General features: G+C 44.5%; 1 protein-coding gene and 2 pseudogenes across 1 annotated transcript; 1 reads left to right on the top strand and 2 right to left on the bottom strand.

The window, feature by feature from the left end:
- Positions 1 to 1,676: 1,676 nt before the first annotated feature.
- LOC147420497 (uncharacterized) lies at positions 1,677 to 3,000 on the bottom strand (annotated as a pseudogene).
- Positions 3,001 to 4,536: 1,536 nt separating this feature from the next.
- LOC147420496 (uncharacterized) lies at positions 4,537 to 6,120 on the bottom strand. Its single transcript, XM_086504547.1, has 2 exons — positions 5,947 to 6,120; positions 4,537 to 5,886 (listed from the first exon to the last, which is right to left on the bottom strand). Exons 1-2 carry the CDS (start codon positions 6,118 to 6,120, stop codon positions 4,537 to 4,539), a joined length of 1,524 nt encoding a protein of 507 aa, XP_086360673.1.
- Positions 6,121 to 6,487: 367 nt separating this feature from the next.
- LOC147420495 (actin-85C-like) lies at positions 6,488 to 7,374 on the top strand (annotated as a pseudogene).
- The last annotated feature ends 4,966 nt before the right edge of the window (positions 7,375 to 12,340 follow it).

The following is a 12,340-nucleotide window of genomic DNA, read 5'->3' as shown; positions in this document are numbered from 1 at the left end:
AGGAAGAGCTCACAAACAAGACGGGACAATTTAAGAGTTCATAGAAAAAGAGTTCACAGACTGGATACTTATAATAAGATTATAAATCAAGGTGTAGTACTGAAGGTTTTGATTGCAACAAAATTTTTCTAGCTAGGCATCTTTGCATCATTGGCTACTTGTTTAGGGGTACTTTCAATCTTACCATTGTGGTGCTAGATTCGTTGCTATTCTGCTGTCAAATTCTTTTATATATGTGTTGTGTCGTATCAATGCCATACTCATTGGCTCTTCCACAACTATCCAATTTCAAATATTCCCACTCACAAGTATCAACCCCGTTCCTGAAGGTTTCCAAGGTCAAAAATATAAGAGGATTGTGCTAAATTTGGTAAAATCATTATCTACCGTATCAAGCTCAAAATTGAAGATTGTGTAGAGTTGTGCGGACGATCTTTCATCTCTCAATGACATACTGAGTGAAAAACTCTTCTTCCAAAATTATGGAACCAAAATGGTTAAGAAAAACATGAAGCTTCCCAAAATATCGCTCAAAATTTAAAAGTTCTCAAAATACTCTTTATCAATTTTAATGCATTGCTCCAAGTTTTGTGTCTTTTTGATAGTAGAGATCCATCCTTAAGGAGTCTTTTTGGGAATTTTTGGAAAAATACAAGGGGTATTGTGAGAATGTTTGGAATTTTTGCAATCAGTCTCATAATTTTGAAAAAAAAGAGTTTTTGACTCCGTGCATGGTTGACAGCTCGCAATCCGTCCGCGTGCGCAGACGGATTGTGAGCTCTTTCCCTACACAATCTTCAATTTTTTAAGGTATTTTGGTAACTTCTTTGATAGAAAATCGACACAATCAGAGGAAACGTGAGACTCCCCTACAAAATGTCAATATTTTAAGGCTATTTGTTAACTTTTTTGAGAGCAAATTGATAGTCGTGTCAATGAGAGGAAACGTGAGATCCTTAGCAGAGCTCGCAGACCGTCTGCGCGCGCGCGGATGGATTGTGAGCTCTTGAACATGCTAGTAGCTAGTTCAAACATTGTAGATAGCTGCTGGCAGGGTGGTGATGCTAGCAACTAGAGGCCGAGTAGCTACTCCTGTTACACTTACAGATGACGAGACCAAGGCTCCTGCTACACAGCATTATGGCGAGGTGATAAACGGGGGGAGTTGACGTTGTCGACAACACTGTGGGAAAGGAAGGCCAGGGGGCCTCCCACTATCAGAGGCGTAGAAAGAGAACATTATAACTGTGTGTGTATTACATCGTGCACAGAAGGTGATGCAGGTAGTGTGTGTGTAAGAGAGAGAGAGAGAGAGAGAGAGAGAGAGAGATATACACAGAGGGAGAGAGAGACACTACACGACGATGTAGGTGGGTAGGCGGTTATTGGATTGCTCTGATTGTAGCGTGATTACATGGGTGATTATAAAGGCTGGGAATAGCGGATTTGAACGGTTGCTGGTGCCTCTTGGTTTCTCGAGGCATGACAGCTGGTGTTAATTACTTTTTAATTCCAATATCCCCCGTCAGTTGAATGCCGAGAGAAGATTTTATTGTGCATGAGAAGTGCTTAGATGAGTTGGAAATTAGTGCTTTCTATTTTAATTTTTTTTTTATTGCTCTGCAATCAATGAAGAAAGAGAAAACAAATTTTGGGTTTGTATCTCGGATTTGGTGTCATCCGGGATCAATCAAGAAGTTGTTGAAGGTCATAATTCGATGCTGAGGTTTCATCTTCCATCGTGGCTTCAGATGCATCAAGCACTCGTGAGAAAGCTTTGAGTGTCGTGGATGAAGATCTACATTTATTCTCCCCTTTCGTACACGACACGAGCCAGCAAAGATGATCAATTGTGCTAGCCGCATACATTCAGCGGCAAGGAGGTACGTCAGTGAGACCAAGGAAGCATTGTCAATTGCTATTAGGTTGAAATTGTATCCGCATGCAAGTGCAGCACCATCATTGAATGGATCTTCATGCTTGCGGGATTGAATCTTGACAGGGCGGCATGAGTTTGAGCAATGATTGTGATAGCCGCCGCAACAATATTTGCACTTGGGGACAGCATGAAATGCATGAGCAACATCCATGTTGTAAGGGTGAGGCACCCTTCTAATGATTTCCATTAAAGTTGGATCAATTTCACCATCATCTGCAGGTTCTGCATCATCAACTTGGGTTTGGTACATGCATGAAGAAGCAACTGCTATCTCTTCTCCGTCAGCAGGTTCATTTATCATAGGGTGATCCCCAAACAAAGTACTGCCTTTGAGGTGTTCAGAGGTGGCCGTCTGCAGGTCAAAGTTTGTGTGTTCCTCTTCAAGAGAAGCCAGGAAGTTGGTGATAACCTCGTCTTCTTCATCATCTGCATGGTGGCCACAGTATTCATAAGGCAAGGTGGCGAGCATGGCATGGCTGGGCGCTGCAGGTGTAATTTCCGTAACAAGGATGTCATTCTTGGCTGCATCATTCCGTGCGGGTACTTCATCACCATCGACTTGATGTGATTCAGGTATCTCAGCAGCGTTTTCATCTGCTTCTTGGGCAGGTACATCAACATTTTCATCCGCAGCAGGGGCAGTGACTTCATCTCCCTTTTTATCTTCTGCATCGACTACAGGTTCATTGTCCAGCAACAGGTCGGCTTCACGGCATGTATTAGCCATTGATTGCGGCTGCACGTCTGCATGAAGTTGGGCAATAGCAGGTTCAAACCGCTTAGGGTCCAAGGCCATCAAAGCTTGCAGGGTTTTAGGCAGTGCGCTGACCAGTAAAGTTGTATGGCCTTTACAAGGCAACAAATGAGAGCATCTGCAAGGAGAGATGATGCATCATATTTGCGCTCAAAGTTGGCAAAGGAGAGGCTGACTTGATCATCAGGTTTTATGGCCTTGATTTCAGCAGCAACAGGGTGCTTAATTACAAGATGTGGGTCATCAACATCATTTGCTGGAGTGGCCGCATCTTTGCTTACATGCACAGCATCAGGAACACCTTCATGCAGGAATTCGAGGAAGGTGTTGATAATTGCGTCCTCATCATGGGCTACAATAGGAACGGCTCCGGCTGCATCATGGTTCATGGCTGTGTCGGTTGCATGGTGGATGCCAATTGTGGCTGCTCCGATGGCTGCAGGGTTGGAGGGTGCACGGGCAGCAGATGAGAAATTGGCCACAGCAAGTGTCGTGGTAGCATTGGCGTCAACAAAGGCTCGTTCTGCCTGTTCAGCAGTAGCGCGTGAAGAACCCGCAAGAGTGGCAGTAGATTGGGTCGTGTTCATTACGACAGGCAGCAAGGCAGGGGCGTTCTTGAGTTCGACATCAGCCCCAAGGGCTGCAGTGGGTTGTACAGGCAGGCCGATGGCAATGGGAAAAGGTGGAGCCGCTTGCATATTGGTGTGCATGCCCAGGCCGTCCCATCGATTGATACCATGTGGGAAAGGAAGGCCAAGGGGCCTCCCACTATCAGAGGCGCAGAAAGAGAACATTATAACTGTGTGTGTATTACATCGTGCACAGAAGGTGATGCAGGCAGTGTGTGTGTAAGAGAGAGAGAGAGAGAGAGAGAGAGAGAGAGAGAGAGAGAGAGAGAGAGAGAGATATACACACAGAGGGAGAGAGAGACAGTACACAACGATGTAGGTGGGTAGGCGGTTATTGGATTGCTCTGATTGTAGCGTGATTACATGGGTGATTATAAAGGCTGGGAATAGCGGATTTGAATGGGTGCTGGTGCCTCTTGGTTTCTCGAGGCATGACAGCTGGAGTTAATTACTTTTTAATTCCAATAAACACAAACCCCACCCCCATCCTCTGGAGATGTGATTCCCTCGCTCAAAATCGGCAGAACACTCAAAATCTGTTGTGCCTGTGGACAGTCCCATAGGCAGTGCCGCTGAGTCTCCAAGGGATGCCCACAACATGGGCAAGTAGGAGGATGGACACTATAGACTAGCCTTGTAACCACTGTCAATCCCTGGTGAGCGAATAACCACTGGAAGGTGGAGATCCTACGGGCCTACCAGCCAGTCCAAAGCCGCTGCCAGAAATCGGGGAGAAACTCCTGAGAAGGCCCTACTGGCACTAGCTCTGAGGCTGCTGGTATAGCTGGCCTTCGAGCTGTGGGATGCAAAGAAAAGATGACCTTGACATCCACAAGGTACACCAGAGTATTCTTGCAACTCTGGAAAAGTTGGAATGCTCGTGCATACAACGAAGCTGCCAAGGTGCTAACCTTCGTCAAGGGTGAATGGTAGCAAGTAAATTGCTTAATAAGATCTAGAAGGTGCTAACAGATGAAGCTCAGAGTTTATGTAACATTTTCTATGGCAACATCGGATTGCAATAGCAGCTAATTGAATGTTTAAACTCTAAGACACGATCTGAGAGCTGATAGAAACACACATTTAATCACATTAACATGTAAGTCTATGGTGAATTGCATTTGGAAGTTGGAAGAGACAAAGTGATGTCCACAATGAATTGATGGACAAGGAAGTAGTGATTCTCCCTCCTATCTTGATTCATCTTTATGGGTTCACATCGTTGGGCGGCGGCAAAGGACTTGGGCGTCGATGGTCCAGAGTTCGCTAACAACAGAGTTGGTGCATGTGAACAGGCCCTCTGGATCCAGTCTTTCTTTGATTGCCTTCAATCTATTAAAATTAAAATGCTGCCCATAGAAAGCATCCTGCCAGTTGGGCTCATTCACATCAGCCTCATTCAAGTAGCATCCAGATCCTGGACTCAAATCCCTTAGCAGCCCATTCATTTGAGTGTGAGTCTGGCTGTCCACTATGCTCTCTCCCTCACCCCACGAGTTCACCAGCACCACATGCCACAGGGCTGCTCGAAATGCCGGGTTCACGCTGTTTGTCCCATTCTGTGCATCAGTTGCCCCACTTAGACTTGCATACTGCCGGAGAACATCCTTGGCAAAACCTGGAGATCGGCCAAGCCGCCAGAGCATGTCTTGTCCGGCCATTTTCTCGCCGTATTGGCCAGACGAGACATCCTCTTGTCCGGCCACATTGTTGCGATGGCCGGGCAAGACATCTTTGTTGTCTTGTCCTTCCACATTGTCACCCAAGAGTGCTTGTTTGCCGGACAAAACATGGGTGTGGAGCCCATCTTGCCCGGCCACAATGGTAGATGTGGCTCTTCCAAGCGTGTCCGGGCCATGCATGTCATCCACACTCTGACCAAGTTTGTTGAGCAAGTTGAGCCTATCTTGTCCAGCAAGCTTTTGGCCAGCAGCAACTGCTTGTCCACCCACCAAATGACCTACTATTTGTCCCACTCCACTAGAGAGTATCTTCATAAAAGCTTGACCTATCTGGGCTGCTTGCCCCTGCAAAACTCTTTGTGGGAGCAACCTTGATGCGAGCACCATATTCAAGCCGCTAGAGTCAGAGCGTATCCCCAGATTCGCGCTGCAAAGCACCTTGTTGTGCCAAGTGCCAAAGGATGGGAATGTATTGATGGACATATTCACCACAATGTCATTTGGATACTGTGAGGTGAAATTTATAAGAGATTGAAAGCTATCTTGTGCTATGGACGTGTTGCAGTTGTACTGAAAGAAGGGGGTGCATAAGACATCTGCCTTAAAAGGGTCATGCCAGACCCACTTTCCTGGATCGCACTGAAGCCGCACTAAGGGTCTGGTGTCGTAAACTCGAATCCTCCACACTCCTCCAAGGTCTGTAGGATCCGGATCAATCAAACACTTCCAAGCAATCGCGGCCACTACCTGGATCCTCTCAAAAGCACACTCTGACCCCAGTGGGGACTCTGCCACCCGTTGAAGTATGCCCTCTGCCTTAACCTCAAAGAACAGGCAATCGCCATCCTTTGAGCAATCTCTAGCTGCAATCAGGATCTCCAACTACATCAAACGTACCCATCCATCTCGGGACCTGGGGCTCAAAAGGAGTCTGCCACGTACTCCTTTGTGAGAGCGTCCTGGATGTCCTCTCTCATGGCTAGCCCTCCTTTGTAGTGTCCCAGACTCTAGTTGTATCTCCTCAAGCAAGCTGTAAGAAGTCCGCCACTCTCCAAAGCTCCGCGCGCGGACAGCCGCCAAGGGGCCCAAAGAAAGGCAAGAACGGGAGCCAAGCATGTGCCCCTACTCTATGCGCATCGCGGGTTTCAGACTAAAGGCTGCCGATATTGCTCCTATAACGGCGTTCAAGAAGTTACATCGTTCATCAAGGAGCGCGCGCGTTCAAGAAGCTGGGATCAACACCCAAACACCTATGTGTTCCCACCCAAACACCTATAAACACATGCACAAGTTCATACAAGTACAGGGCTAGCATTGCAAGTTCATACAAAGAGTGCAAGATTTTATATGGCACATGCGGTGTCCTATCTTGCATGTGTGAGTGTGTCTGTGTGTGTGTGTGTGCCCGTGCAAGCGCGCTTTCATGCAAACACATCCAGAAGAAAATCAATGTCCTAACAACTTTGCAAATCGCTGAATGCAGATGGACGCTGAGGTCAAAAATACTAGACGTTGAATGCAAATGGACGCAGAGATCAATCACGACTTTGCAGATCGCTGAATGCAATGGACCAACATCTCTTTGCAGTCTAGAAAAACAGGATTCAAAAAAATTAGTGTTGTGGATGACATGTGCATGTGCAGGATGGATTTGCGGGGGATGATGCACCGAGAGCAGTGGTTCCGAGCATTGTGGGGCGGCCAAGACATGCCGGTATAATGGTCAGCATGGGACAAAAGGATGCTTATGTGGGGATGAGGCACAATCCAAGAGAGGTATTCTGACACTCAAGTACCCAATTTACCATGGCATTGTCACAAACTGGGATGATATGAAAAAATTGTGGCACCACACTTTCTTTAATGAGCTAAGAGTAGCACCGGAGGAGCACCCTGTCCTCCTCACAGTAATCCAAAGGTGAATCGTGAGAAGATGACACAAATCATGTTCGACACTTTCTATGTTCCGGCCATGTATGTTGCAATCCAGGTAGTCTTTTCGCTCTATGCGAGAGGACGTACTACAGGTAATCCCTCTCTCCCAATTTCTTCCATGGTTTTAGCATACAAACATGAATCAGATGTTAATTTCAAAAATAAGATTGCTACAGTGGCTTCTAATGCATATGGCATTACCATTTACTGGATGTTCTATATGAGTTACCAGGAATTGTGTTGGACTTTGGAGACGGGGTGACCCACGCGGTGCCCATCTATGAAGGGTATGCCTCTACACACTTTCTTCTGAAATGCATGTCTCCACACACACACACACACACACACACATACACACAATGATCTATGTAAATGCATGTCCATCCATGCAGCTGTGCCCTTCTGCATGCAATCCTGCGGCTGGACTTGGTTTGAAGGAATCCATGTCCATGTCGTAGTTGTGCACAAAATTTTAACTGGAAGTACATATAACACAATGGTATCTATAGAGTGGGCGATGGAAGAGCTATTGTGTGCCCCAAAATCAAAGTTGGCTAGTTAAGTTTCAAGAGGAAATAATTGCACTGGTACAATGGGGGTAGAAAGTGGAGGAATCCCATTTTAATAGCCTGGCATACTTGCAAGCATTTGTTAAAAAAGTTTTGAGGCTACACCCACAAGTGCCACTGCTACTACGACATTTGGCTAGGGATCCGAGTGGGATTGTCGGGTTTTCCTTGACAAGAGATATCCTCCTTTTTGTGAATGTGTGAGCAATTGGCAAAGATGAAATCTTGTGGGAAGTAGCCCATGAGTTCAAGCCTGAGAGGTTCTTAGTTGGTGTTCATCCAATGATGTGGGGATCTTTGGAGCACAAAGCTATATAATTTTGTTGCTTATACCTTTTGAGAGAGTCCGTAGAGGATGCCGAGGTAACCATTTAGTTGTTACCATGATAAGCCTTGTCATTGCCGATCTTTTGCATTGTTTTCATTATCATCCCTCTTGTTTTAGCATCCTAGAAGGTGAGGTCATGCGGATGTCTAATTCTTGGTCTAATTTCATGCTGGCAAAGACATATTATTTTTAGCGACACATGCCATCTGCTACAAAAACTTTAGTAGTCTTGTTTTACATGTATCTAATCTTTCAACAAAAAAACATGTCGAGGGAAAATAACTATCCTATGCACGGTTAGCTTCAACACAAGGGTAAATATTCAAGTCGTTAGTTCTTTTCCTTTGATCTATGGATAGGATAATAAGAGGCTCAATAGATCCCAAAACTCTGTTACGAACTTACCTAGAATAACCACTTCTTTGTAGTCTTGTCCACGTGCTCCACTCCCGCCTTTGTGCACCATTATGCCCTCTAATAGCGGGCCCACAACAATTGAATTACCTAACATGTGGTTGCCCATATTTTCCTACTCATGAATCACTGATCTGTGCCTTCATCTATTTTCCTACTCATGAATCACTGATCTGTGCCTTCATCTATTTTCATACATGACAATCTCCTTTGCCATCCTTCTTTTATTCAGCTAATAATACTCATCATCGCAAGCTTCCCTAGCCACCTTCATTAGCATTTCAAGATCACATACACATACATATACATCCTCTCTCTCTCTCTCTCTCTCTCTCTCTCTCTCTCTCTCTCTCTCTCTCTCTCTCTCTCTCTCTCTCTCTCTCTCTCTCTCTCTCTCTCTCTCTCAGAACTAGAATGCTTCTTCAAGGATTTGTCTCCATGGATTTTATTTTTTGAGACTTCCACTTTTGGTGACCAAAGTATCCTCCAATCTAGAAACCCTTCACATGTTTTGAGTAATGATGAATGGTTTTGTGACAGACTGAGCCTCTAAAAAAACAAGCTCCTCAAATGAGCATCATGATGTAAGATGCATACAACCTAATGATACCTTTGCATGTGTATCTACACCATCAAGATCCGATACACATTTGATAAAAGTTACGAGTTCAAATATTAGTTCTCATTGACTTTCACATATATCTAGATCACATAATAAAATATACCATATTCACCTTCTCTAGGCCTAGTCAAAAACTTCTCCCTATGAAAAAGCTATGGGTGATCCTCCTAATTCTTTTAATGTTGAACAATGTTTGAACCCCTCCACTATTGACCATTGTTCTCTTGTATGACTCCCATGTTCTTGCCACGACGTTAGATGCAATATGAGGCACATAGATGGCCTACACAGAATTGCTCCAAAGGAACCAATCAATTATTGCCCAATAACGTGCTCAAAGGCCTACAAGGGCCATATTGTTACAATAAATGGTAAAGTGAACAACCCAAAAACCATGGTTGCAAAGCATGTAACCCAAAGAGTCCATAGTGTAGCACGTGTAAGCCTAGACGAGGCAAATCCCATTTAGTGATTCGAGAGTGATAACAAGACCACCCTCTGAAGGTGAGGAAACCCCTCACATGCCAAAATAGAGGCATTATATGGACTTACAAGAGTGATTGCTCGGGGGGGTCACTATATAGAGATCTTGCATAGCACGTGTGTTCAAGAGGTATTTATAAAACCCCTTATTCTAAATTTTTTAAATTATATAGAGACCCTTTATGTACCACTTTTCTCAATAAAAAGACCCCTTATGTACCAAAATTTTTACTTTTTCAATTTAAAATACCCTTCTATATGTATATTTTCTGTAAGTTCATAGGAGAAATTAACCCCTTCTTGACTCTCTCTCTCTCTCTCTCTCTCTCTCTCTCTCTCTCTCTCTCTCTCTCTATATATATATATATATATATATATATATATATATATATTTATCTATACATCATTCAAGCTCCATTGACTATCATTCTCCTCACATTTTTCATAGGTAGTACTCAATTAGCTTCCCCTCCCACTTATGAAAATTGTTTTTTTGAGCATGCAATGGAAAATTCTCTTTTTGTTTGAAAAAAGCTCTAAAATAAAAGCTCACAAATTTATTATCCCCTCAAAGTTGCTAGAGTGCATGCATCCAAGGATTAGAGAAAAGGTGGAGGACGGTGCTGATACATATGAAGACATGGTCTATCTAGCCAAGATGAAGAGCAGAAAGGTAAAGCAAATACTGGAGTTGGGCGTGTTGAAGCTGACACATTATATGCCTATTGTGGAGGTAGCAAAGTGTTCTTTGGTCTGACCAAAGGTGATTCCAAGTGCTTGAAGTGTAGAGCCCGTTGAGGTAAGGCCTTTGGGCTGGTTATGTTCCTTGGAGGTTTTCGGTTTGTGATGTGCATGTGCCAAGGGTGGACAAGCTTGTCAATGAGGAGAAGCTCCATGTTGAGGTGAACCAAGGTGTAAAAGTGGTAGCAGATGTGGAGCTTTTAGTGCAGCTTAAGGAGGTAAAGCCTATTCTTGTGGAAAGTTTGCATGAAAAGGTAGCAGAATGCACTCGTATTTTTAAAAATAATAACAAGTACTCAAGCGTGAGAATGGACTCCTTAAGATTAGTAAAATGATGGGTTCCAAAATAGCAGGTAATCAAAAATGGAGTATTATAAATAGGGAGAGTACCACCAAATGTGTTTCGCTCTTAGGAGCTCATCAGTGGTGGTGTTGGTGAATTGTGTTTGTAAGGGAGGAGGAGGAGGTAGAGGTTTTATAAAAGGTGCTTGGTAAGATTCTATTTTGAGGGGCAACATTTTTCTCTGGGAACAACTTTTTTGGAAAGAGTGGAATTGAAGGCTAAGTATCGAGGTACAAGGAGAGAAGTTAAGAGGAGTAAAGGTGGGTTATGTGTAGGCAAAATCAAGGTCCAAGAGTATAATTATAAGGGTACAAAATCTCCTTGTGGTCAAGCTTTTGTGGAGCAACAAGTGGATGAAGATGCAGATATGGAGTCGGTATATGTTGCCGATGATTATGAAGATACAAGCTCGTGTAGCTGGGAGACAAGCGAGGAGAATAGAGTGGATGAGTCCACATCCTATGACAAGGAGATGGAGTCTGACGAACTTGAGCTGGTAAAGGTAAAGGCCTTATTATGTTTTTGGTGATATGGTAGTAGTCCATGTGCAAGAAGAGCAAGGAACAGGGCAAGCCGATGTGCTTGATGAAGACCGAATGGAGCAGTTTAGGCCTACAGGTGATGATATGCAGGTAAAGGTAGAGTGTGATGCCATGATAATGGCTGTGCTGATGAAAGTAGCCGTGGAATGTGCCATGGTGGTGCAACAGGTGCAGAATTTTGCCATAAGAGATAGAGCAGTTGTGCCTATGGAGGAAAACAAGGATGGTGCAAGAGAGAACTAGTTTATCTCTTCCTTGGTGGAGCATGATGCAGCGGTGGAAGAGGTGCTTGAAGAACAGGTGGTGTTGATCAACCTTGAAGGGCTGGTTGATGAGGAAGGGCTTGATGATGCTAGAATTGAGTGTGTGGCCAAAGAGGAGGTTATGTTTCCAAACACGGTGGAGATTCTGATGCGGCAGACATGTCTAGTGGTGGATAAAGGAGAATCCCAAAAAGTGGCTTTGCTTCCAGTGAAGGTATGTGAGTTATGGTTGATGAATATGGTGGTAGATACAACTATGTGGTGGTTGGTTCAACAGGTGCAGGGGTCTATGGTTGAGACCTCCACTTTATTTGGTTAGGAGGAAGGGTCAGACATGTGTTGGATCTTGGTGTCAGGTACATGTTTTTTGGTTGATGATATGCTTGATGTTGCTTGGTGTGGAGTAGATAGTTTGTGGAGGGATGCATGGAGTATTGAAGGTAGGCTATGGGCAGCCTACACACATGATGGTCTTTGTGCTGGGGTACCGCACTATGGTGAGCAGTTACAGATGGGTGGAAGACACCAATGGTAGGTGTTTGATCCAGGTCGAAACTATGTGATGTAGGGAATGGGGAAACCCACTTGAAGGTTTGGCAATAGGGAGAATAAGACTGTGTACATATGGTTCTGGTTTTCTCATAGTGTGTGTCAGGTTTTGTAGTTAGAACTAGAATAAAGCTTTTTCTCGGTTGAGCATAAATGCTCAACTAGACGGTGTGCAATGATGGTGCATCCAAAGTGTGTCAAAGATGGCATGGATAGGTATGTGCAGGCTAGCAGAAGCATGGCAAAGGGCTAGAGTAGCTATGAAGATCATGAGCAGGCAAGTAGCAGAGGACATGTATGGCTGATGCAGTTTATGGGCCAAGAAAGGACCCAGAAAGGGCTAATCTGGAGAGCAAATGAAGGAGGTGCAAGGTGCAGTCTTTGGGTCCACAAATGTAGAGCTTTGAGGTGTTGAAGCAGCAAGTCCAGACGGCTCATCAAACCGAGCTATAGAGCCCAAGTTATTGGAGCTTGAAGGTACGGTGCGTTGCAGATTCTTGTCGGACAGGGCAGTAAGTGACATGTGGCGAAAGTGGATGTCAGTGTA

This window comes from Adiantum capillus-veneris, chromosome 28 (genome assembly GCF_014529385.1).
Source record: "Adiantum capillus-veneris isolate H3 chromosome 28, ASM1452938v2, whole genome shotgun sequence".
In the NCBI taxonomy this organism is placed as follows: Eukaryota; Viridiplantae; Streptophyta; class Polypodiopsida; order Polypodiales; family Pteridaceae; genus Adiantum; species Adiantum capillus-veneris.
This window is presented reverse-complemented; position numbering and strand designations above follow the sequence as displayed.